Raw genomic sequence first — 27,996 nt, forward strand, 5'->3', positions numbered from 1 at the left:
AATGAATTTCATTCTAGTTCATTCTTCAAGTAAACCATTCTCGTCCAGTTTTGAGCGAGAATTAATTACACCGCTCCAAAAGCTTGCTTGGCCACCACCGACGGCCACATTCTCCACCACTTAGATTTTTATTTTTATTTTTATATGATTCAATTCATAATATTTGGAAAAAAAAATCTACATTTATTTGGAAAAAAATACAATCCACATAAACACTTAGCAATTATATAATAAACTTGAAGACAATTTAATGTTAAATTCATTTATTCAAATACTATAATAAATTACACGTACATTTATAAATTCAAATTACAAATATATTTTTACAAATACAAAATAAACTAATTAAACTATAGCTTTCGCATCCCAATAACCAATACCTCTTGGTGAAATTGTCTTCCAATCGATTATGCAATTCAATTGCAAAAAAAAAAAAGTGAAATTGAACAAAAATAATAGTTTTGAAAAACAAGTTTACAAAAGTAAGCATATGATCCAACAAGAATAGATGAACAAGTAAACAAAATACAAAACATAAATTTCACAAAGTGAACCTGAGATGCACATAGTTAGTTCTACAAAATAGACACTATAATTAAAAAGTTCAACTTCAATTCAATAAATATTACTCTCAAACACTTATCCTACGCTACTAAATTAACTGAATTATTGCCTTCTACACTTCATTTTCATTGAAATATAAGCCCATTATATTTTTTTGTAACATAATCAAGTTCAAGATCTCTTAGATATATAAGAGAAGTAAAAAATATGTAAATAAAACTTTAGCTAACTTTATGTATTACCTTGTTCACTATACAACCAATCTTTTGAGCATAACAATGATTCAACAATATCATGTTTTAAAGCAATTCAATATTGGTTTAGAAATTCTACCACTAATACTAAAAGTACTTTTGGAATAAATAATAAAAATTGGAATGCACAAACTATCATGAGCCATGACAGAAACTTCAGGAAATATGTACAAATTACCTTTCTGATACTGTAAGATATCTAATTCAACTCTTCTATCAAGTTTGGGCTTTTCAAAATATATTTCAAGTTCACATTTTATAGGCATTGTAATCTCAGGTTCAAAAGAATCATAATCCTGTATGGACATTAACACATATACTCCATGAGAAAAAAAAAATATATTAATTAATAATAAAAAATAATAATCCATGAGTACAAACTTGAATATTTATTTGATAAAGAGTAAAAGTAAAAAACACTTAGAATTTGTAAAATGTCACCAAGAGAAATTTATATTAATAATTATTATGGAATGACTATTTAAATGGGAGTGTTGAGAAGATAGAATTGCTAGAGATGCAACTTGCATGCTTACTTTCGGGTGGTTTGCAAATAGTGAGAACAACTTCTCACTCACTTTTGCAATCTCACAAATGTAATCACCACTATATAGCTTCTTGTAACACTATTCAATGAAGTTAAATTTATACATTAGATCAAGAATAATAACAATAGCTAAGATAACAATAAAGTCTGACCAATAATTTTTAAACTTAGAAACCATGACAACGTCCATTCTTCTTATATATTCTTACCCGCTAGCCATCTTATGTTTTAAAGTTGCAAATCATTAGATATGCAAGGAAAATAGAAATTTGTAGTTGGATATTTGGCTCCAAAGAATGCACAAGAAATTTTAAATATGCACCATTTTATCCCATTCGTTGTTGGAAGGACAATACTTGTAGTTGGAATCACGCAACTCCAAATGCAAGAAACCACCTCTCTAATAAGTTACACTATCAAACATAATAAAAATTGAATTCCATTTTGTAGACACATCCTGTCTCAAACTTCTTTTACCATCAAGATAACTTTGCCTTAACAAATTCAAAGAATTTATGCTTCCTCGCTTGGGAGTCATTAACATACTTCATGCACTGACACACCTTTAAGATAGAATCGTCTATGTCCTTCAAACCTTCTTTAACCATTATATTAAAAATATGTGCAAAACACCTTATATGAAAAATTTCGCCATTACATATGAGGGCACCTCTCAAAATTAAATGATTTCTAAGAAAGTCAACTGAGACAATATTTGCAAAAGCAATATCTAAGATAACACCGAAGAGCTTACCTTTAATTTTCCAATGAACTAAAAACTATTATAATATTTCAAATAAAGCTATTCCATCTTGATGGGGTGCCATAAAATCAAATTTTATTATATTTTTTGCAAACACTAATTATTATCAATAAAATATGCAGATAAATAGATAAAATAATCTCCGTTGATAGAAGTTATAAATTATATATCAAACAAACTCTACTCTTATTGTTAGATAGTACAACTTGAATATGCATTCTTTCCTCGTAAAATATTTTCTTACAATATTTTTGTCCAATATATCTAGAATCAAGTTGTAATTCTCACTGCAAATAATGAACTAGTGCTCTAACACCTAACCATTCAACACAATGAAATGATAGACCATGCATGATGATGTAAGAAATAAATAAATTATGAAACTCTTGACGATCAAACTTATTTTCAAACATAACATCAATTGGAGTTACTTTGCAAATAAGTTATCCCGTGTCATGAGTATCCCTCTCCTGAAAGTTCTACAAGTGACGTCTTAGATTAGTAGTACCAATTTTATTATCACATTGATAGATTGACCCACATTTTTTTACATTTGCAAGTGATAACATCTCAAAATCAATATACACAGTAGAAGTCATAATTCTTCTTTTCTTTTGAATTCTCACTCCATCTATTTATGCTTCACCAATTTCCCCATCATCAACATCATTAAATTCAGTAGTATCCATGTCATTGTCATTATGATTAGGCATTGCCTCATTATGTTCAATAGAAGTACTCAAAATAATAGTATTAGAATTCTCCATCTAGATATAAAATTTAATATAAATTAAATAAAATTTAGGGGAACCTCAATATACATGATAATAAAATGAACTAGACATTGAACCTTTGATAATTTGAATCACTTTCATATTCATATGCACGTGATTCTCTTGTAAAAAATATAGTGTACTTTGCGAACAACTACATAAGTAGCTTAAACTTAAAGTCATAAAGCATAAAAAACATAGTGATACAAATGCATATTAACATTTCTCTCATACTAAAACCCACAAGCATTGAAGTTGTTGATTATACAAATTTTAAGTAAGACCGAATGACTAAGAAGAAATAATATATCATTGAAGATACAGTTATTGGCGTCAGACAAATTTGAAGGGTGCATAAAGTTGCCCCCAAAATTTTCATCCGATGTTATAATACAATTAGAATTACCAACAATAATCCAAGGCTCCATTAGATAATGAGATATGTCAATGCGTGCACGTAAAAAACCCTTCCATTCAAGAGCAACATTAGCTGGTTCCAATATCAAGGGAGTCCTCAACAATTTCAACCTCAAAGTGAAGGTGTTTGCTTGCATGTTGAAAGACCTAGTTCATGGAGAGTCAGAGGCATGGATGTTGAGATCATAGGTTATGGTGAGATTTAAGGAGGTTGAAGGGGGTCAGTGGAGGGTGGTTTTTGATTTGGAGGTTTGGTAGTCGATGATGACGACTCCTCCCCCTATGCCAATTATCCCATTTGACATCTTACTATAACGAGTGTTGTTGATTGATTTTGGGAAAGAAGCAATATCATTTGCAAAATTAATATGTAATCAATAGCTTGATCATTTTTCTTAACCATACATATTTTATGAGTAACAATTAATAAATGATTCATTATAGTAAATCAAATTATCATTATTTATATTTATTATTAAAGTAACCAATAAGCATAACAAATACTACTAAATACCGATAGACATCAACCCTGATAACATATCTTTGAAAATGATCATACTATTCCACTTTCAAATACTTATATACTTGTAAATTTGGAGGTTCATATTACATGTAAGGATCCAACTCATGCTTATTATTGCACTAGTCATGTCCATTGTGATTCCAACTTAAGAAGAAGTAAATTTTATATATTATGTATTATCACATAAATAATTATCTAAAAAATGAGTGACAATCAATTTTGGAAAATATCATAGCACTCTTTCAACTACTTTTGAAAATATAGTCTAAAATCAACTAATAAAAATATTATGAAAAACTTTTTGCCAATATATTTTGATGTAAACTGCATTAGAGTAGGCTTTAAAATACTAGAATTTCAGGATATTATATACACTACTAATCTCAACACAAATCAATGGCTTTAAACCCATCACAATATGCTTTACGCAAGATTATCCTAACAATTTTTTTTTTCAAATATTAACTTCTCCCCCAACAAGCTTGAGATGCAATTGGAGTACATGAGCACAAATTCACAGTAAATATGAGCTACTTGAACAATTGTATCAATTATATAAAACATGTATCCATTATAAAGCCTGCAACATAAAACTAGCTAAAAATATATTAAACATGAAACAAAATTTATTATATGAAAAACTGAATAAGTTGAGCTCTTTATTGCATCCAAAACGAAGTGAAAAAATTTGAAGCAATAACCTCTAACAATAATGCAAGTGAACTAGTGAAGAATACAAAAAAAAATAAAAATTTGAAGAGCATAAAGCACTGGCATTTAAAGCGGTTTTAATGAAAAAATAAACCATTGCATTAGGAGCGCGGCCCTTGACCTGTGTTGATCCATGACTATCTGACTATACAAATCTTGAACCATTTACCTAGACTACTCAATATGCTAGTCCAATATAGAAAAAAATCAATAAGCTCAATAAAATATATAGTTGAATGTGACAAACATTCAACTTCTCTAGTAGTACATATAGCATTGTATCAACATTAGAGGATTTAGAAGCGGAGTCTTCAACCTATTCAAGTCTAGGACCATCCAACTACGTTGTTCATGAATTGTTCACCTATGCGAATATTAGAACTACTTTATATGTCGATCCTAAACAAGGGAGTTATTAGTAGCGACCTTCATTTGATTTACGCTGGACTACATTAAAGGGAGTAATTCTAGGTTAGTCACCATTTCTATATATTTTTCTTGGGGTCATTGTGGCTAAAATTACCATCGTTTCCTTATGTATCTCACCATAAGGAGCATAACTAAATATTTACTACCACTACACTTCACCAACATTATTTTAAGCTATACTCCACATAGTAATCGACATTTTCATCAACAGATGCAAATAAAATAAGAAGTCCAATGAACTAAAAACTATTATAATATTTCAAATAAAGCTATTCCATCTTGATGGGGTGCCATAAAATCAAATTTTATTATATTTTTTTTGCAAACACTAATTATTATCAATAAAATATGCAGATAAATAGATAAAATAATCTCCGTTGATAGAAGTTATAAATTATATATCAAACAAACTCTACTCTTATAGTTAGATAGTACAACTTGAATATGCATTTTTTCCTTGCAAAATATTTTCTTACAATATTTTTGTCCAATATATATAGAATCAAGTTGTAATTCTCATTGCAAATAATGAACTGGTGCTCTAACACCTAACCTTCAACACAATGAAATGATAGACCATGCATGATGATGTAAGAAATAAATAAATTATGAAACTATTGACGATCAAACTTATTTTCGAACATAAAAATAGATCAATTGGAGTTACTTTGCAAAATAAGTTATCCCGTGTCATGAGTATCCCTCTCATGAAAGTTCTACAAGTGGCGTCTTAGATTAGTAGTACCAATTTTATTATCACATTGGTAGATTGACCCACATTTTTTTACATTTGCAAGTGATAACATCTCAAAATCAATCTACACAGTAGAAGTCGTCATTCTTCTTTTCTTTTGAATTCTCACTCCATCTATTCATGCTTCACCAATTTCTCCATCATCAACATCATTAAATTCATTAGTATCCATGTCATTGTCATTATCATTAGGCATTGCCTCATTATGTTCAATAGAAGTACTCAAAATAATACTATTAGAATTCTCCATCTAGATATAAAATTTAATATAAATTAAACAAAATTTAGGGGAACCTCAATATACATGATAATAAAATGAACCAAACATTGAACCTTTGATAATTTGAATCACTTTCATATTCATATGCACGTGATTCACTTGTAAAAAATATAGTGTACTTTGCGAACAACTACATAAGTAGCTTAAACTTAAAGTCATAAGCATAAACAACATAGTGATACAAATGCATATTAACATTTCTCTCATACCAAATTAATGCCTATTTTTTTTTTTAATTTTGAAAGATTAACGGTTGAGAAATGAAATAGAAAAATATTATGAATAAAAAAAAAATTCACCTCTTTGCCCGAAATGCCTTGCTTGTCATAATAGTTGCATTTCCCTCCTTTTTAGAAAACTAAACCCCGAGCTAGGGTTTTCCGCAGTGCAAGGAAGACGAACCCCGGAGCTTTGCAATGGCGGGCGACGCGGACATGAACGGATGGACGGAGCTTCTCCACTCCTCGACGAAGCTGCTTGAGCAGGGCGCACCATCCACCCAGTTTCCCCCGCTTCAGGTCTCTTTCTAGTATTAGTTTAAAATTAACCTATTTTTCTCTCTCTCTCTTTATTTAAATCGTCGGGTTTCGCAGAGGAATTTGGACCAGTTAGAGTCGCTCTCGAAGAAGCTCAAGGCTAAAACCCTGAGGGCCGAAACCCCCTCTCAGTCCATTGCTGCTACCCGGTATTCTCATGCCCTTGTCCAAATGCTGCTTGATTCACTAATATATCATTTAAAAGCGGTGAATATAAACGTTGGGATTGTTCCGTGCGCGATTTTGATGGGTTATTTACTTACTTTAATATCTTTTTGGATGTTTTGTGTTGGTGGAAAAATATTTTTTGTGTGCAGGCTATTAGCTCGTGAGGGAATTAATGCTGAACAGCTTGCTCGGGATCTTAAGTCGTTTGAGATAAAGGTAATCTTATTTGCATTAATTCCATGTTATCTTAGCATCTTACTTAGATATTAGATGCCATATGTGTTTGTGAAAGAGATCATAGTCATACTCTTTTGTGAAAGAGTACTCTAGATAGTAATTGATAGAGTTAATAATAGTAGAGAACATAGTAGGAGCATGAAACTGATATTGTGATTGGTTTTAAATAAATTCCAGACCACCTAAACTCTGCTTAATCATGCAGACAACTTATGAAGATGTCTTCCCTTCAGAAACAACTACAGTGGAGGAGTATCTGCAGGAGGTAACTTTACACCTGATCTCCTTGGCCTTCCTTCATCTGGATTGAGAGGGTTACGGTTTCAGTTAATTTTTTACTGATCCTTTTACTAGGTCTCAATGACAGTTTGTTTTGTCTTTTTTCATCGTGATCTGGAAGGCTGAGGACTAATTTAGGCATTTGTGATTGCAATAATTTTATTTTTTTTCAAGATGCACACAGAATCTTGCAGAATAGTTCGGGTGACTTAATTAATGGCAACTTCTAATCATGTGATAGCCATTTGAACATGTGTCTGTCACTTAGATGCCGTTACATACATTTGTATTTTTCTTATAGACTATTCATCATAATGTATCAATAGTGCATTGAAAAAGTAAAAAAGTTATCTCTGCATCTTTTCATTTATGTCATCCGGAACAGTAATCAACATGTAGCAAATTTTTGGCAATAAAACATTACTATTAGTGATTTATCACCTGCAGGTACATGAAATGACAATGGTCTCAGCAATCCAAGAAGCACAAAAGGACAATTTACGAAGTTTTAGTGACCACATGATGCGAGTCCTGGAGGTTAGATATTTATGCAACACTCTCAGCTAATTGATCTTATTGTGATGTTGCAATCATGTTATCCGTGGATGATATTTAAATGTATGGCTGAAGCTATAAAGTTAAGATGTCATATATTGAATTTCTATCCTAATGCTTATATGTGGGAAGAAAGTGTTGCATGAGTGCAATCATTTCCGTCTTCCTTTCTAGATCAGTATTTTAATAGATCGCTTGATTTATTTATTTATACTCATAAGGGGCATCTCCCATAGTGGTAGTTATATTCAAGAAGCAGATTGTACTTTATTTTGAATCGTTCAATGAGCTTGCAAGTTAAAAATCATTAAGCTGTAAATTTAGTAAATTTATTGTTTTTTATGAAGCTTATTGATATTTCTATGCTACTAGAAATACATGTGGGACACTATTTTTGTGAAGTTGTAGTTCATATTGGACATTTGATTCGATAATCCATCACTTTGTATTTCATTTAGATATCCCACTATGTTTTACTTGCATATTTCATCATTGTTGTTTGCAATCATGTCTCTCATAACACACACAAAATGATTTTGATTAGTATATTGCCAAAAATATTCAATTCAAAGCACATGTCACTAAGAATCTGTTTGGCAATGATAAAATAGTTGCATCATTAGAAAATGAGCTTGAAGCATCAATATGCTAGAGATTGGCACGGCCATCTCAAAACAAATTATGGAAAACTTGTTTACACAAATATATGTCAATGAAGCATCTAGTATTGGATCAACTATTATACCACAAAATCTTTCATCTGACATAAAAAAAATGATTCTAGATTTCCTAATGATTTAATCGAGAATCTAGAATAACTTACACAATCTACTTATCTTGCATAATTCAGGGGGCCTATCTTGAATTATCACTTTTGTGCTTGTAATGATGCTATAGGTTAAAAATGTCCTGCCCAATGACACTACCAAATTACCAGTATAAATTCCACTCCTCAAACCCCTTTAAAAGGGGAGAAGGGAGCTTTGCAAAACCATCATCCATATTGATGATGAAGAACACAAATCTAAACTAATATCTTTTTAGGAAGAGGACTATATTAGCTGCTAGTTAGTCATTCCTGATGTTATTGTTTCCTGAAGAAATTCAAATTTAAATTGATGTATAATTTTTTTGGGGGGCACAGAAGATCTTTTTGCTATTGCATTCCTAAACTTAATATTTTTTGATTGACATTTGATTTCATCTTTTCTACTCTGTTATTTCAAATCTAATAGTTTCAATACCATGTAGGATGATTGGCAAAATGTGAAGAAGGATTTTATGCAAAATTTAAATAGACTGGCGTCCTTGCCAAGGATAAATACTGGCATTTCAAGCAATGTTCCCAACCGTGCTGCTCAAATTTCATCCAAAGAATCCAGTCCTCAGGTTTTTGGAGGTCCATCTACAAGAAACCTCATATCTCTTGGAAACAAACCAGTTATTGAGAGGAAAGCATCAGTTTATTCTGAAACTGCAAGGATTCTCAATGACACCAGGGGCCGTGGATTGCCTTTTAAAGTAATAATCACTCAGTAATTGTGTCTTTTGCATATTGTAGATTATTGGTTTTTTTATCTTAAATACATATTTGTGACTGTAACTTATGGATTCTGTTGTTTTTGGTGCATTCTTTCTCCAAACAAAGGTAATACCTTGGAAAATTCATTTTTCACTGTAGTATTATGTCCATCTCTTTTGAAGTTATTAATTATAGGCAGTCTGTCTTTGCTCTTAAGGTTGTGGATGATGTTGCTTCATGTTGTTTGTTTGTTTCTGTTGTAGTTAATTTGTTTTGTTTATCTCAATACTTGTACTTGTTAGTTATGAATATTGTTGTTTTTAGGTCATTCATCTACCAAGAAAAGATAGTACCATGGAACCCTAAACTATTACTTTTGAAGATTTTAATTTTAGGGTGTCACGCCTCACCTTCTTCTAGGCTATCATGAGTCATAATATAAGCTTACAATCTGGACATACTTAAATCTCACTACACCATCCTGATTTAATTCATCAGGATTAGACGAGTGAAAATGTTTTGACTCTAACTTCCAAAAAAATAACATTTAACCATGTCTAATAGAACAATCATAAGCATTAAAATGGAATAAATCATCATTTCAAAAATAAAGCTTTTAATGTAACTATCAAATAAATTCATACATACCCAAAATCTTGATTTACATCATCATAAATATCTCTCACAATTTTTGAATCATACATCCATAAAATTTGGCGTATAGAGCAAAATACATCACCTTTTTTCATGCTTATATGCTTAGACATTTTTGTGTCATAATTCTCTTGATATGGGTTGGTCTCTTTCATCTCACTAGTAACAAGGGTCAGAAATTTCTTTCTATTTTCCTGGTACAGGTTTGGATTGTCCCAACTCGACAGTATCAGGAGTTAGGAATGCATTTTTCATTTTCATGATAAGGTTTGGACCATTTCAAATCACTAATATCATGAATTGTCACTTCCTGTGTAGTTTAGCAAAGTTAGCCCACGTAACTCACACCTTTCATAGGATTCTTTGAATTTCATTTTTATTATTTTTAATCTTTAACATTTGTTGGCATTGACATAAACGTTTATTTATCATTTCATGATGATGTAAAAACATGATAATTGTTGAAATACTCAATTTTGCATCTTATTTAATTGAATAATCTTGTACTTGCAATTAATTGAAATCATATAAATCAGTGATTATATGACATGAATATATGCATAATATGCATTAAGCTCTTTGATGAATGCGCAAAAAATGAATTTGTGATGAGTTAGAGAAATCATAAAATGTGTAAATTTTAGTCTTAGAAATTATTTGACTCTTATATTAGAAGACCGAAATAATCAAGTACTCATTGTGACGGATTTTATTATTTTTCTCTTTGATGCATCAATCTTTTGTAAAAAAAATTAAATTGCTTTTCTCTCATTTAACCCTTTTGTTTCCTACAACAAGAACTGAAATCGACGGGTGGGAAATTTTTTGAAATTTCTTACCTTTCTTTTTTCTTCTTCTTGCCTCATCTTCTATCTTCTTCTTGCCTCATCTTCTATCTTCTACTTTCCTTATCTTCCATCTTCTTCTTCATTTTTATTTTTCTTTTCTTTATTCTCCTACACTTGCCACACTACATGAATACCTTTGTTCAGCCAGTAGCTCCCCCCCTCAAGCTCTTATTCAGTCTGATGTTTATGACGTTTCTTCCACTGGGATTGGGTAGGTGATTAGGGTAGATTTATATGTTATTTATAGGTATATTTATATATTTTAATTATGATTTATTCTCAATTTCATTTCCAAAGCTAAACCACCTCAGCCCACCGTCCTTGATGTCAGAGAAAAGGTTGGAAACCTCAAGAGAAGGCGTTGCTACAATGCATTAATTCAGTGCTATAGTATTATGAAACTTAAAAACTTCAGTTGGTTTAGGAAATTACATAGTTTGATATAGATACGTCTTTTGTAGATGAATTCGTATATCAAAATGTTTGAAATGAGACAAAATTTAATAATAATGATTCTTATAAATTTTGGGATGCTTGAAAAGCTGGGTATAATTTTAGGGAGAAATTTTATCTCTTTTTTTTTTTTTTGAAAAATTTGGGTGTTACGAAGGGAAGCTTGCATTTTCTATTAAGGGTTTGGATGGTAATACTGCATTTTATTTAGTATTTCTATTTATAGCTGTTGCATGACAATATTGTAGGCAACCAATTTCTTGCATCATAGGAAGTTTCTACATCACTGCCTGTTCAAACACAATAGAATGGATTCATTAGGGTAGGATTAGTCATGCTTTCCATTTTGAGGCTTCTCTCTCGCATGGAGACATGCAGGTAGGGTCAGTTATACTTTGGAGTTGCTTTTGGGTGATGATACTTTCTTGATGGCATGGTAAGGATTTTGTGGTGTTTAGTTATTTCTTTTCTCTTTATTACTCCTAAGGCATTGACATGAACCCCTGTTCATGACTTGGTTGATTGGATTGAGCTCTAAAAAATTGTGCTCGACATGTGCTTAATGCACTATTAATATGCTCGTGCAGATAGCGTGCACAATCTTTCTATTCATTCCAGATCATTAATAGCCTGGAGAGTACAATACTCCAAACCTTGTGCTTTTATTCTATCCATTCTTTGGATCTTTAATAGCATGATGGTTACGACATTCCAAACCTTAGGCTATGGAGCACATTATTGTACACTATTGATAAATATTTTCTAAAAATCTCATATTATGTTTTAATTGTTTTCATAATCATCTTGATTTTTTGTTGAGTTCTTAGGATTTGTTTATCTGATGTTTCTCCTGTATTGCAAAATTCTGAAGGATATGTTTGTAGCAAATTGCCTAACATTAGAGTGAATCTTACCACAAACATGTGATGCTTAATCAAAAGCACTACCAAGGTGCTCACCTTTTTCAGTTGGAATGTTTGCAAAGCTTGTATGTAATTAGTTGGCAATTGGCATTTGCCTTTTCCTGGCACTTTGGCAATAGTTTCTCAATAATTATGCTTAGCACCTTTGTATTCGGCACTGGCATCCATGCATGGAAACTCTACTGTATCTAGGGGAGTAATTTCATAGTTAGTACTTCAGAATCCTGTTTATAATACTATTGCTTGTCATTGAATTGTAAAAAGGCATAGATGCTCTATTTGTTCTGTAAGAACTATTAATCACAAGTGTAGAGTTTGATAGGTTATGTTACGTTAGCAATTTCTTAAGCCTTAATATGTGGATAATGTTATATTTTTGGCATATTTAAGTTCCCTGCATTAATTACTGTTTTTTCTTATGGTTAGCCTGCTACAGCATTCAGGAATGCTTATGAGAGTCTGGGTCTAGATCGTTCTGGTGGAAAATCAGTCACTATGCAGAAAATCTGGCACCTAATTCAGGTATATATGAACCATAATAGCCTATTGCCTACCACTGAATCAATTTGACTATTGCATCTGCGATTTTTTATGGATGTTCTCATTGATGAAGTTGATTCAATATGATTCAGGAATTGGTTGGTGAGGGATTTAAAATTCAGCAAAATGTTTCAAGAAAAATGTCTTTGGTAATTGGGGCAAGGCACCATCTTGAATGGGGTCATGAGAAGTACATTATGGATACTATTCAGAGCCACCCAGCACAGGTTAGATTTGATATGATTTATAAAAGAAAATAAACCAAAATAAACATTTATTTTTTACATGTGATTGTAGTCTTCTATGTGTTGCCATTCAACATTTATGTCTCAGTCTTTTATGCAAGCACCTTATTTTGGGTCTCATAGTACTAACTTGATCTTTTGATGGCCGAGCTGAATTATAGAATGTACAATTCATCCCTATGCTTGTGTTTCTGTTTTTGTTAGATGTATCTTGAGCATTTTTCCGTCAAGCTCTAGCGTATCTTGAAAGATCCTGATGTGCAACTGCCCTATTGCTTTTCAAGCTACTGCCTTTCTTATCTGCAATTGCCTCTTTTCTGGTATATGCTATAGTGCTGCTACACTATTCTTCCACCTGTTATAGTCTTAGTGATGTGACACAAACAGAATTACTAGGACTTAATAAAATTATTATAAAGCTTGTCACTTTATGATTAATAAACCACAATGATTAGCTTTAAGAATTTTCAATTGAAGTTTGCTTTGACATGCAGTCACAAGTTAGGAGAACAAAACAATTAAAATACTATTAGAAAAAATACATTAAGACTAATTATGACGTAATAAGAATCCACATGTTAATATTTAGAACTTTCACCTAAAGTTTCCTCTCACTCACACTCTATGAAGGGCTCTAGCGGAGAGAGACTTTCAGCAATCCAAATGACGCCAACAAGAGAGATAGGACACCGACAGTCTTGATTCACGAGAAGGTAGCCGGAGAAGGGGACACAGGTGGATGTCCGACGAGTTGCCACTGCCCGGAGGGTCGTTGTTCGTCGATAGTCTCGGCTAGGTGGAATAGTATGCGGTCGACGTAATCGTCGAGAAAATCTTGAACTCCCAGTTGGGGTCGAAGAAGGACGACTGAAGAATACTGATTTTCCCTTGAGAATCGTACGCGAAACTGTGGTCGACTTCAGGATCGGCCATCCATGAATACGGGAGACTTCTCTTTGAGATCCTTAGAGGGTCGACGATTTGTGAAGGAAGATTTAGAAGGGAGGGAGGGGCAGGTTGGTGGAGAAGATTTGAATAGGGGAGGGGGCATCTAGGCTTGGGTTTTGGGCTAGGGACGTAGAAGGAAACAATTTAGAAAATATGAATTTAATTTCAGATTTTCCAAAGAGAGGGAAAGGGAATAATTTGAACTCAAAACTATCCCAAATAGGGTTATGGGGGGCTGGCGGCTTAGGAGGGATTTATTGGGATATTAATTGAGGTTAGGGATTAAATTGGAGAGAGAAAAGGCAAGGGGGAGGGGCTGTCTATATGAGGAGGGAGAGTGAGTGTCTAGGTTCAATATATGTGGGCTCTTGATTTTAATTAGTAATTGAAATCAAATCTTTGATTTAATTTCTAATTGAGATAATTATGGGATTTCCTATAATAGATTTTTTAAGAAGGAAAGGGTTTGAAATTCAAATAAATATTTGAACTCAAATAGGAAACTTTCCTAATCAATAATAGAATATTTTAGGAAGGTGATTAAGAGGGGAATTGAAAGGGGGAATCTAGGGTTTAGAATTGGCAAGGCCGGCGGCTAGGAGGGGCTTGGGTGGGCTGGTGGTTAGAGGGGAAATGGGTGAGGCTTGGGTCGATAGGAGGGCGACAAGGGAGGCTCTCGGTTTTGAAGGGGGGGGGGAATGGGGTGAAGCTGGCGGATGGGGGTTTGTTGGAGAGGGAACCGGCGGGGGGAGGAGGTGGAGGAGGTGGTCGGAAGTAAGGGGGGATAAGGGAAGGATAAGCTCTCGGACTCTTCCAAAGACTGATGAGTATTGCAATCATTCTCACATAGGGTTTGCTTTCTTCTCTCAAAGCTCACAAAATTGAAGAAGACAAAAACTAGAAATTTTTATTCATCAAATCATTAACCAAATACAATAGAGGGGGCCTTTATATATAGGCCTCAACATGACAAAAAGAAAAGAACTAAAGTACCCTCGGGGCTACAATATCAAGCTAACTACCCATAGGGGTAAAATAGGAAAAACTGAAATATAAAATAAACAATACATAAAATGTATCAAAAATAAAGGCTCCTGATCGTGGTCGGTGATCTCCGATGCCTCCTCTGATAGACGCGCCAAAATCTCATGTTGATGTCCTCATCACTTAGAAACCCGATTCTTTTTTTTATCTTTTGCTTCACGCTACTGTTCCTCTACCAATGATACCTTTGTTAGCATCACCTAACTTCATTTTGATGTTGTTTTCTTTCTTAGTTTGTTGAGTTCTTATAATTAAATTATTGTTTTTTTGGGAGTATTTCTAGTTCTTGAATTCATGAGGGATGAATTGAAACTTGCTGTTTTTGATTAAATTCTGTCAAATTTTCTCTAGTTTATCCTAGGCTACGAATAGGATCTCTTCGTCATGTAAACGTTATTGAACATTGAATATTGAAATATAATTTTAATTTTTTTCTCTTTTTGCGCGTGCTTGTTGGATGTGTACTCTTCTAGTGCAACACATGCATCAATGACAAAGAGAATTGGGGTGGGGGTGAGGGGTACCAATATGAGGCCTAGTTCTTCACTTTGAGATGGTTTTTACATTTATTGTACTTTAAATTATTGAGTCTCTAGTTTTGTATGTATGATTGGAATTTAATGAAGTGTTATATGTACTATATTTTCATTTCAATATGTGAACTTAATCATTCTTGAATTTTATGTTTGGTCAACAATTTCTTTGCACTTGTCTTTAAATTATTTAGCTGTTAGTTTTACTTTTTTGATTGGAATTTAATGAAGTGTGATATGTACCAGATTTTTGTTTCTAAATGTGAACTTATCATTATTGAATTATGTTTGGTCAACGCTTTCTTATAAAATTTCAGATTGTGAGTGATTTTCATTTTTCAGCATGCCGGATCTTGGCTTAATAAAAGAAATATAGGGAACCAATCTTCCTTCCAATTTCATATTAACCTTTCACCCCGCAATCGAAAATTATAAAACTAGTGGAAGCTAAAGCTTTGAAAATATTTATTTTTTAATCTTCTAGTGGAAGCTATTGCTTTAAAAAGATTTTTTTGTCTTCCCCTTCAAATTTAAGAAAAGGCATAACAATCTTATAATCTTCATCTTATGAAGGCTGAACCATCTTTGCAAAGGTGCAAACCGACTTTTTTTTCATTTGCTCTAGAATTATACCCACTTGACACATTAGTTTTCGATGAAATGTTATTTTTGAATACCCTGGTAAATCTTTTGGATACCATGATTTTTCCTTCTTCTGGGTCAAATCAAGTTTGATCTTATCAAACCTAACTAATTGACCTACCTAACTCGACTGATCCAACCCATCAGGTTGACTTTACCCAACTATAAGCCAAGTGGGAAAAAAAGAGACATAACTGATTTTCTTTAGTTTTTTTTTATAATTATTTGATTAATTTTGATTATTTAATCATTATGTATGAAAGTATGTAGACTTCTAAGTTCTAATTATATTTTTCAAAATCTGAGTTTTTATCGCTAGGGCTTTCCATCGATGTTATTGATAATGATGGTGTTATTCTTCCTTTAGTTTTTGTTAGGATGTATTTCCCATTCACGCCCATATAAATATTTTCCTTCCATTCCATCTGTACTTTTTAGAATGGATTTCTCACAGGATGGATTTCACTAGCTTAACATTGTATTAGCTGAGCTCTAATTCTTCTTCCAATAATATTTCAACTCTCTATTGTTTAGTTCTTTGCAACTTAGGGGAATATATCAAGTTAGAATTAGATTTTCTATAAAAAATTATGGATATTATATTAGATGTAGTGGTCTTAGGTTTTAATTCAAGATGATTAATGAATTAATTAAAATGTGGTTTTTCTTTGGCATCCTCTTTGAGAATTAATTTTTTTCATTCTATACCTCCTACATATTCGCAGTTTCTTTTATCTTTTTATCCACTTTACCCTCTTTTTTTTTTATAGATCGGATTTTTCTCTTTTCAACAGTATGCTATCAAAAGTTTATCATGTTATTTGCTTCCATTGCACTGTTCTATGTTAATTCCCTTCTCTATTATTTTTAGCTTGTGCATCAAAGAGTTCAACAAACTTCATTGCAATCTTTGATTACTTGGATGTAGAGGCAATTCCACGAAGTAAGTGTTAGATGGTAGATCGGGAGTTAGTAGTGAAGTTAATTATCGATCTATCTCCATTATTAGTCCACCTATTTGACTTAAGTACTCCAACTCTTTTCTAACAAGACCCTTTTATGCTCCTTTATCCCTTTTTTGTATCCTCAACTCTTATCAGCAGATGGATTTATAACTCATGATAATTTGAGGGTTTTATTCCCAATCATATTAAATAATAATGGCAGTGTTGTTTTTCCCCTTTGTTTTTTCTGAAGATAGATTTTTCATTCACACCTATATCTTTGGATGTGTTTTTTTTTTTTTTTTTTCTGTGAATGAATTTCTCCCATTGGAGCTGCAGAGCACTGATGTTATCCTGGGCATGAGATGATTGCAGACCTTGGGGGATACTGACATTTGGGCTGATGGTGATTAAGGGAGATACAAGATTCTCCAAAGCCATGGTGTCACTAAAAATCATGGTAAGAGCCATACAAAAAGTGAGAGGAGGATTTCTAGTGGAGCTACAAAGCTTGGAGGAGATCAGAGGGGAGGAAGGGGGGACATTCCTTTTTTTTAGTACAACCGGTTATACATCAGTTCCGTGAGGTTTTTCATCCACCTCAGGGATTTCCACCAAGAGGGGACATGAGCATGCCATCATGTTGAGGGATGGGGTATCACTGATCAGTGTCAAGCCTTATTGCTACCTCCAAATCCATAATGATGAGATTGAGAAGCTGATCCGGGAGATGTTGGAGACTGGGATCATCAGGCCGAGTGTGAGTCATTTTTCTAGTCCAATTCTACTGGTTAAAAAGAAGGATGAAAGATAGAGATTTTGTGTGGACTATTAGACCCTGAATAAGGAGATTGTGCTAGACATGTTTCCTATCCCAGTGATAGATGAGCTTCTAGATAAGTTTTGTGGGGCATCGGTATTCAAGAAGGTGAAGCCTGGATATCACCAGATCCTGATGAGAGAGGAAGGTGTTCCAAAGATAGCTTTCAGGACACATGAGAGACACCATGAGTTCTTGGTGATGCCTTTTGGTCTCACCAATGATCCTGCTACCTTCCAGTCCTTCATGAACAAGGTGTTCCAACCTTACGTCAGGAAGTTTGTTTTGATTTTCTTTGATGATATCTTGGTATATAGCAAGTCTAGTGAGGAGCATTTGGAGCATCTAAGGGCGGTCTTATAGGTGTTATAGGAGTATTAGCTGAGGGCCAATCTGAAGAAGTGTTGTGTTTTGCATAAGTGAGTGTGGAGTACTTGGGGCATGTGGTATCCCAGGAAGGGGTGACCGGCCTCTACCTAGGAGCCCAGCCCAAGGGAACTAAGAGGTTTCTTAGGATTGACGGGGTACAATAGAAGGTTCGTGAGGGGATACAACACCATTGCTTGGCTTCTGACAAAGCAGCTGAAGAATGAACAGTTTCTTGTGGGGAGAGGCAGCTACTTAGGCCTTTGAGAGATTGAAGATTGTCTTAACTACGGTTCCAGTCCTAACACTACCCGATTTTAGCCAGATGTTTGTGGTGGAGATTGATTTCTCAGGATATAGATTGGGGCGGTGCTCATGCAAAATCACAGACCCATAGCCTACTTTAGCCAGGTATTGGCAGCTAGAGCTAGACTGAAGTCAATTTATAAGAGGGAATTGATGACCATTGTATTGGCTATCCAGAAGTGGCGACCGTACTTGAGTGGCCGATATTTCATCGTTAGGACCGACTAGCAGAGCCTGAAGTACTTACTAGAGCAGATTATGGTGACTTTGGAGCATCAGAGATGGTTGTCAAGGCTGCTTGGATGTGATTTTGAGAGCTAGAAGTAAGCCAGATTCCTTGTTTATATGCACGGGGGAGCTCCCGGAGTAAGCATTTCAATACCGCTAATATTAGATTGGGGGCTATTAATGAAGAAAGTGCGCATGAAAAGGAGCTGAGAATGATCAGAGAGGATCTGCTGAAGGATGAGAATAACCATCCTATCTATTCCTTAGATGGTGAGAGACTTCTATACCATGGGAGGTTTGTGCTACCACGAATCTCAATTTATATTTCACACTTGCTACAAGAGTTTCACGGGAGCACTGTTGGGGGTCACTCCAGTGTATAAAAGACATACAAGAGATTGACTACTGAATTATATTGGAAGGGGATGCATAAGGATATAGAGGAGATGGTGGCTAGGCGTGTGGTTTGTCAGAGGAACAAGTATATGTCTATGGCTCTAGGGGGGCTACTATTGCCCTTTACTCTTTCAGGCAGAGTGTGGGAAGAGGTCTTTATGGATTTAATAGATAGACTACCTCGATTGGAGGGGTTTACATTTATTCTGGTGGTGCTGGTTAGACTAAGAAAATATGCTCATTTCATTCATCTATGACATCCTTACACGACAGTAACAGTGGCGTCGGCTTTCATTAGAGAGATGGGCATATTACACGGGATACTGAAGTTATAGTGTTCAATCGAGACAAGGTGTTCCTCAGTTAATTTTGGAGGGAGTTGTTCAGGTTGCAGGGGACTGTGCTGAAGAGGAGCACTGCTTACCACCCTCAGACAGATGGGCCGACGGAGATGATCAACAAGAGCTTGGAGATATATCTATTATGCTTTGCTTTAGAGACATCTCGCTTATGGGCTAAGTGGCTGGTGTGGGTGGAGTACTGGTATAACACTTCGTACCATTTGACGTCCTAGATGACTCCTTTCAAAGTGTTGTACGACAGAGATCCACCTCACTTGGTGCACTTTGGGCTGAGTAACATATCAATCTTTTCAGTGGAGATGTGTTTGGAAGAGCGGGATAGGATACTAGAAGAATTGAAAAGACATATGTTGAGGGCTTAGCAGATTATGAAAAGGCAGGCTAATGAGCACAAGAAAGACATTCAGTTTGAGGTAGAGGATAGATTGTAGTTGAAGCTTCATCCCTATAAGCAGAGGACAATGACTAGTAGGAGGAATGAGAAGTTGGCTCCAAGGTAATTTGGCCCTTATTAGTCAGTGGAGAGGATCAAAGCACTGACGTATCGACTGAAGCTCTCGCTAATCGCAACCATACACCTAGTATTCCATGTGTCATAGTTGAGGAGAGCTATAGGGGTGTAGGGGATCACACTTCAATTGCAGAGTTACCAGTGACACTGACAGAGAATTTGGAGGTGGTTTTAGAATCATTGGAGTTGATATGAGTACGACAAGGGGAGGGGCGAAGTAAGGAAGTGTTGATTAAGTGGAAAAATCTACCTGAGTACGATGCTACTTGGGAGCCGTATGAGCGGATGAAGCATCGTTTTCTGTCCTTCCACCTTGCGGACAAGGTTGTTCTTTGGGAGGAGGATACTGTTAGATTGACCCAGGAGGCGCCGATTCAGTAGTCCCAAAGGGATCTGCCCAGTTTTATACCAAGTGAAAGCTTGGTTCCGCCCCTCTTGGGGTGGGATCCATGTGTTAAGGAAGAGAGAGAAAGAGGGGGGCGATGAGCGGGGGATTTGAATTTAAAGGGCTGTTTAGACTTTTTACTGTGTATTGTTTGCTTTTAATAGTTATTCTCATCTTCGGGTTAGGGTTATGCTTGTGTTTTTCTAAATTTAGGAGTTCTCTAGGTTCGCTTGGGCTCTAGTCACCGGCTAGAGATTTGGAGAGCTGGATCTTCCTCTCGAACTGAAGATCTATTGTATCTTGTTTGTTTTCTTTCACTTTTCATCAATTATCAGATTTCTCTATTGATTTGTCAAGGGATTTCTTCAATTTCTGCTTGGTACTTGCTGAAATTCCAAATTTCAGCCACTTTTTTTTCGTGATTTCTGCACTTGTTTCCTATCATTTTGTCTGGAAGGTGTTTCCATAGGGTGGTAGGAAACTCTTGAAATTGTCATATGAATAAAATTAGATGAGTGCTTGTTATATCAAGAGGTTGATTGGTAAAGTTAGTCTGATTGTTTGTTCAATGAAAGAGAAAAGAATCATGCTGCTTTACCACTACATAAAATGTGGGTACATTGCTAAAGTGCACATTTTGTAGTGCTAGGCGACTTTTCTATAGGTGCCAGGCTTTGTGAGTTTGCATCGTGGCATCTCTCTTTGAAATCGTGCTTTTGTTCACACGTTTAACAATAATGGTTCATATTACTTTGTTTGTATGTATAACTTCAAAAAAAAAACTTCAGGTGTTCAATGATTTAAATAAAACAATGTAAAGATACCTTAGCAAGTACTGAGTTGGTTGTCTAGCATGCCAGTTTCCTTACACTTATTAATTTTTTTGTTTTGTATGCATATGAAAGTAATTGAATCTCACTTTCATAAGTGATTTCATGTATTTGTTTTGTTGCAGCTGGATGCAACCTTCTCATTCTTGAAACTCATTTTCAAAATGAAGAGAAATGAGTTCCATCTATTGGGCTAGGTTGTATCATTTATAATTTTGGAAGGTAGATAAAAAAAAATCCATTGGGCTAGGTTGTCATCTTCAATTTTACGTAAAAAAAAATAGTAAATTAATCTGATGATGAGTCAGAATACTACTACTCTTATACTAATAATAATAAAATGATAAAAAAATGAATGTGAGTGGGTTAGGGGGATGTCAAACTGAAAGTATTTGTAGCCTAAATGAACATAGAAATTAAGTTTACATGATGTAAATTTCTGTAAAACAAATATATCTATGCAACTTACTTTAAGGATTGAGATCCAAGCATTTTTAAATAGTTATAGTGAAAAAAAAACTACCCTCATATCAGCAAGTCACAATATAGTTTGGGTGCTTGACGGCTAGCATCTAGGGAGCCCATGTACACTTTTGTTCCCTTAGAAAATTCGCTGCATGGTGATCTAATTAATGCTAGAGCTTCTTTTGGCTGATTGAATGTCTGTCTCCAATGAACACTAAAGGGACTTGGTTGATTTGCTCTAGTTGGAAGTCCTTTAGAATTTTATGCATGTTTGCACTCGTTATTGTTTTTGATGAAGGATTTAGGATTTGTTTGGGGAAATTGTAGCTTTGATAAAATGGTTGTAGAGCTATTGTGTGGAAATCAATTTTTTTTTAAAGTTGTTATGGGTATTATAAATATTTCTTTTATAAAAGTAGGATTGTAGCATTCTTACAGCTACCACCCTCTAGCAAATTTGGTTGTAAAAAAATAGCATTCCGCCACTAAAGTTTCTGAAATACCACAAGAAAGTAGTTGCCAAATATATGCGTGACAACAGTCTGAAAAACAAGACAATTAAAAAGCTGCACCAAACAGACCCTTAATTAATATAGGCTTTTCACAACTCAATGCTGCATGAGGTATATCAATGTAGCAAAAAGGGGAACACAATAACCCATTGAAATCTTAAACTAATCATGTTAGAGTTGCTTTTATATATATATATATATATATTAATGTTTGATCTTTTTGTTCTCTTTGGTATGATTCTTGCTTTTTTCGTTGTCAATTTTTCCTTGGCTTGATCAAGTTCTCATTGTACACCTTCACGAGTGGTATAAATAGAAGTTTTAGGGATTATTATTGTTTTTAAAGTCTAGTTATCTTTATCTTGCATTCAAGGTGCCACATTTTGTTAAAATAATGTAGTGATTGCTGAAATTTGAACCATTTGTAGTTCTTTTTGATAATTCAGATTACTGGTTTTAGGCTGCGCTAGGCGGGGCTGTTGGCAATCTGCAGAAAATTCGAGCATTTCTTCGGGTCAGCCCATAATCTAACTCTTGTTCTTCTTAAATGTGCTCCATAGTAGTTTTAATAATTTTGAGCCTTATTTCTGTCTTAATTCAAACATGCTGCCAGGTAAGGTTAAGAGATCATGGGGTGCTGGACTTTGATGCAGGGGATGCTCGCAGGCAGCCCCCAGTTGACACCACTTGGCAACAGGTATTTCTTCCTGTTTTATTTGTTTCAGCTGCACTTTTGTTTGTGAGAAGTTTTTTTTTTTTCACTAATTTATGATTATTTACTTTTTGTTTTGGGTTTTTATTCCAAACGGTTTTTTTTTTATTTAATGTAAACTTGTGAATAATTGTTCACCGTGATTCCCTGTATTTGGTCTTTTCTTTGGATTATTAAGATGCCTGATCAATTTTGAACCATCAACTGGAGGAAAAAAAAGATTCCACCCTTATACTAAAATGAACGGCATAATCTACTATTATATTTTTAAAGGTGTTTAGCATCCTTTTTCTGAATCCTTCTGCAATCGTCGTTGAACTTGGCTGCTGCTGCCTTGCAAGTTGCTTCTTGGAACATGCAGTAAGCAGTAAGGTGGGGAGTAAACACATTATACCATCTTTGAAACTTGCTACATTTTCTAAACTGATTTCTATACATTCTCCACAAGGATTATACAAAGTATAAACTTTTAATTTCGAATTATAGTTCTGTTTTTTGTTATTAATTATAATTTGATCAATGAGGACTGCAAGTTTTTGAACTTGTCATTTATTGATATGACATTGCCTTATTAATGATTGTTGGAATGTTATTATTACATGTCTCTTTTATGTTTTATAGTGATTTGCTTAGAAATGCAGTCAATAACTTAACGTTTCTATGATTTTGAATATATGGTACGTCTTAAAGTTGCTACTTAATTTTTTCTTATATGTAATTTGTGTTGCTGACAAATGATGATGAACAGACAGGTCCCTAAGCTTCATGATAGACATTATTACAACTCAACCATGTACTTTAACTGACTTTTAATATAAACATTTGTTTTATATATTTTATTATTTTGTGATCTTTTCGTGGTACAGAACATTATCAGAATATCCTTTTTTACAGTTTTTGTCTTCCCTTTAACCTTTTAATTTCATAACCCTAAATGCCCTCCGATTCCCTCACTCACTTTTTTGTTCTCATAATGTTAACATTTTTTGAGAATGCATACACGATTCCTGTTATTTCTTTGTCATGATATTTTATGCCTTGGTGAATCTAGATTTATTTTTGCTTGAGAACTGGGTATTATGATGAGGCAAGAACCATCGCTCAATCATCTCGAGTTTCCCACCAATTTTCCCCTCAGGTAGGATTCTCTTTTGTGGAGTTTTGTTTTTATTTTTTACTTTTTACATATTGGTATGTTCTTTTTTATCAATAGTAATTTTCTTTTCATTTTTTCAGCTTGCAGAGTGGATTGCAACTGGAGGTATGGTATCTCCAGAGACCGCTTCCACTGCTTCCGAAGAATGTGAGAAAATGCTAAGGATGGGTGATCGAGTTGGTCGACCTGGATATGACAGAAAAAAGTTGCTTTTATATGCTATGATCTCTGGTTGTCAGCGTCAGATTGACAGATTACTAAGAGATCTACCAAATCTTTTCAATACCATAGAGGATTTTTTGTGGTTCAAGCTGTCTGCGGTGCGTGATTTTCCGAGTGGGTCATCCTCTGTTGTGCTTAGTGATGGCTTGGTGCCATATAGTGTGGAGGACCTTCAAGGTTATTTGAACAAGTTTGAACCATCATACTACACTAAAAATGGGAAAGACCCCTTAGTTTATCCTTATGTTTTGCTTCTCAGTATTCAGTTACTTCCAGCCATTCTACACTTGTCCAAGGAAGTTGGAGATGAAGGGTATAACATTGATGCTGTTCATATTGCTATAGTTTTAGCAGATAAAGGTTGTATATCTGAAGGTGCTGGAATAACTCAGAAGATCGGTATAATGGATCCTTGTGCCGAAGTTGCCAGTATTATACGCCAATATGGTTCATTATACTTGCATCATGGTAATTTGTCATTAGCAGTTGAATATTATGCTCAAGCTGCTGCTGTTATGGGTGGGGGAGAATTATCATGGATTGGACGAGCAAGTGTAGATCAGCAGAGGCAGCGAAACTTGATGTTAATGCAACTTCTAACTGAGGTCCTTCTTCGGGATGGTGGTATTTTACTTTTGCTTGGTCCCAGGGGAACAGGGGAAGAGGGTGAACTGGGAAAATACTTTATGGATTGGAAAACTCGAGAACAATTTCTACTTGATGCTGCGGCTCAGTCTCAAGAAGCTGGGCTCTATGAAAAAGTATACCCTGTTGCTTTCTCTTTCTTCGTGATTATATGCAAGTGATTTGTTGATGTGGACATTTTATTTTGAAAGTGCATTATGTTAGAAATAGCTTTCAAACCGGCCGTTCATGTTTTTACCGGGCTTTAGTTAATATTAGTGCAACTTTTTGCATACATTCTATTGCTTCATCTCATTGCTTATGGAAATCGCATTAGTTCTGCTGGACAAATTTAGATGGCTGGTAGTATGGTAATTTTCGGTGATATTATTCATGGAGATATTAAAAACAGTTGTTAGATATTGCATTGAAAAATGTATGTGGATTTTAGCTGAGGCTTACTGTAAACTTAAGGTTGCATTAATAGTTATGATGATGCTATTATGAACTCAAAGATGAAAACTTGATCCTGTGTATGATTGTTATTTTAACAGCTTTGAAAAACTTGTTTTTGTTGCCACCATTTTGCTCGAGGGGTTGCTTTCTTTTTGATTTTATTGTTCAAATGATATTAAAGTGACTTTGCATTTACCTTCGACTATTTTTTTAAAATCAATGAACTATTTTATTCCTTCCGTCGTTTGATTTTCTTAGAAACATGTTCCATTCCATAGTACAATAGCACCACAAAGGACTGCCTTCTGTTTTCAAAGGAATTTAAACTAACTTATCATTCTTAATTCTTGAAAAAATGATCAATTTTAAGCTCGTTTTCCTTTTTAATTTTCCAGAGGTTCTTTTACGTAATGAGGATTCTCTTTTTCCATTCTTTCAAAGGTTTGTGCAACTTGAATAATGGTTAAATTTGTCTGGATTTACTTCAGAACGTATTTTCTTCTGGGGAGAAAACATTTACTTTGGAATAGAATTTCTCATAATAAAATTGTTCAAAGCTCATATGCGCTTATCTTTGTTTGGATGAAAAGTTTCCTTGGAATTTAGTGCTCATTTATCACTCTTTTATGTTTTTAGGCCCATGCTTTAGCTATGTTCATATACTAATCTTGCTTTCAGACCTTTTTCTCTAGTTTTCATTCCTCTATTGGTGAACCTTTGTATTGATATTACTATAATTGCTCTACTACGGTTATGTTTAAGTCTAAGCCTTTTTTTTGCTTTACCTGCTTAACGTGCAGTCAGTGGAAATACACAAGAGAGTTGGAGCCTTTGCAAGGGCACTATCAACAATAAATAAATGTCTTTCTGATGCTATCTATGCTATGTTGCGTGGCCGATTGGATGGCGATAGCCGGGTTGCAAGTCTTATTCAATCTGGGAATGACATATTGGAGACTGTCAAATACTCGGCAGATGCTAGGTTTTTCTCACAATTGTTTTCTGATATTATATTTACTTATTCGTTACTCGTAGTGACTGAATTTCTATTTTCTTGCCAAACCACTTGCCTCATATGCTTTTTAGACACAATTAATCCTCAAATGTTGTGGGTCTCTTCTCATCCATGGCCTTTAACCCTAGTGTCCACTCATAATTGTGTGCTTCTTACTAGCGGCTAATCACAAAATTAATCCATAGCATTCCCATCAAGTTGCACAATTGTTCTTCAGCATTGTTTGAAATTGCACAATACGAGACTCAACTTGAGCCCCGCCTCAGCGCGATTCCAGTAAAAAAAATGTCTCGAGGCTTACGCCTAATGCTTTTTTATGAGGCTTGCGCCTCAGCTTGGCTGAAGTCCGCCTTGAGGCGCGCCTCACTTTACTGGCGTAAGGCGTTTGCCTCACTCGATTTATTTACTTTTTTATTAAAGTTTACCTAAATCCTAAACTAAAGCCTCGAACAAATCTTGCCTTCATGAATCCCAATGTCATGACCCGGCCCGGTGAGCTCGCATACGCGAGGCGGGAACAAAGGTCGAACGATAGGCTAAATTATCTAATGTCTAAATCTATCTCCATAATAATTTGAAAGAGCCTCTAAAACATCAAATTTGAAATCACATAAACATAAAATCAAACATATTCATAATTACCTTTCTTTCGGAGCTCCTCTCCTACGATAAACATTGCCACTCCTTCTACTCATTTTTGATTAATTTAAGCTTACCTGAAAAATGTTAACAACTAACATTAAGCCGAAGCTTTAAAATCAATGAACTATTTTATTCCTTCCGTCGTTTGATTTTCTTAGAAACATGTTCCATTCCATAGTACAATAGCACCACAAAGGACTGCCTTCTGTTTTCAAAGGAATTTAAACTAACTTATCATTCTTAATTCTTGAAAAAATGATCAATTTTATGCTCGTTTTACTTTTTAATTTTCCAGAGGTTCTTTTACGTAATGAGGATTCTCTTTTTCCATTCTTTGAAAGGTTTGTGCAACTTGAATAATGGTTAAATTTGTCTGGATTTACTTCAGAACGTATTTTCTTCTGGGGAGAAAACATTTACTTTGTAATAGAATTTCTCATAATAAAATTGTTCAAAGCTCATATGGGCTTATCTTTGTTTGGATGAAAAGTTTCCTTGGAATTTAGTGCTCATTTATCACTCTTTTATGTTTTTAAGCCCATGCTTTAGCTATGTTCATATACTAATCTTGCTTTCAGACCTTTTTCTCTAGTTTTCATTCCTCTGTTGGTGAACCTTTGTATTGATATTACTATAATTGCTCTACTACGATTATGTTTAAGTCTAAGCCTTTTTTTTGCTTTACCTGCTTAACGTGCAGTCAGTGGAAATACACAAGAGAGTTGGAGCCTTTGCAAGGGCACTATCAACAATAAATAAATGTCTTTCTGATGCTATCTATGCTATGTTGCGTGGCCGATTGGATGGCGATAGCCGGGTTGCAAGTCTTATTCAATCTGGGAATGACATATTGGAGACTGTCAAATACTCGGCAGATGCTAGGTTTTTCTCACACTTGTTTT

General features: G+C 34.5%; 1 protein-coding gene across 1 annotated transcript in view; it reads left to right on the forward strand.

Annotated features, from left to right (window-relative positions):
• The first annotated feature begins 6,324 nt into the window (after window positions 1-6,324).
• LOC110109483 (nuclear pore complex protein NUP93A) overlaps window positions 6,325-27,996 on the forward strand; it is a 40,429-nt gene continuing 18,757 nt past the window's right edge. The window contains exons 1-13 of the mRNA XM_020840569.2: window positions 6,325-6,533; window positions 6,609-6,700; window positions 6,869-6,935; window positions 7,162-7,221; window positions 7,683-7,772; window positions 9,042-9,311; window positions 12,617-12,712; window positions 12,823-12,957; window positions 22,728-22,781; window positions 22,881-22,964; window positions 24,031-24,117; window positions 24,216-25,118; window positions 26,238-26,419. Of these exons, the coding sequence (XP_020696228.1) occupies window positions 6,432-6,533; window positions 6,609-6,700; window positions 6,869-6,935; window positions 7,162-7,221; window positions 7,683-7,772; window positions 9,042-9,311; window positions 12,617-12,712; window positions 12,823-12,957; window positions 22,728-22,781; window positions 22,881-22,964; window positions 24,031-24,117; window positions 24,216-25,118; window positions 26,238-26,419 (2,222 nt within the window). The 5' untranslated portion in view covers window positions 6,325-6,431. The remainder of the gene's footprint in view (window positions 6,534-6,608; window positions 6,701-6,868; window positions 6,936-7,161; window positions 7,222-7,682; window positions 7,773-9,041; window positions 9,312-12,616; window positions 12,713-12,822; window positions 12,958-22,727; window positions 22,782-22,880; window positions 22,965-24,030; window positions 24,118-24,215; window positions 25,119-26,237; window positions 26,420-27,996) is intronic.

This window comes from Dendrobium catenatum, unplaced genomic scaffold, assembly GCF_001605985.2.
Source record: "Dendrobium catenatum unplaced genomic scaffold, ASM160598v2 fragScaff_scaffold_1644, whole genome shotgun sequence".
In the NCBI taxonomy this organism is placed as follows: domain Eukaryota; kingdom Viridiplantae; phylum Streptophyta; class Magnoliopsida; order Asparagales; family Orchidaceae; genus Dendrobium; species Dendrobium catenatum.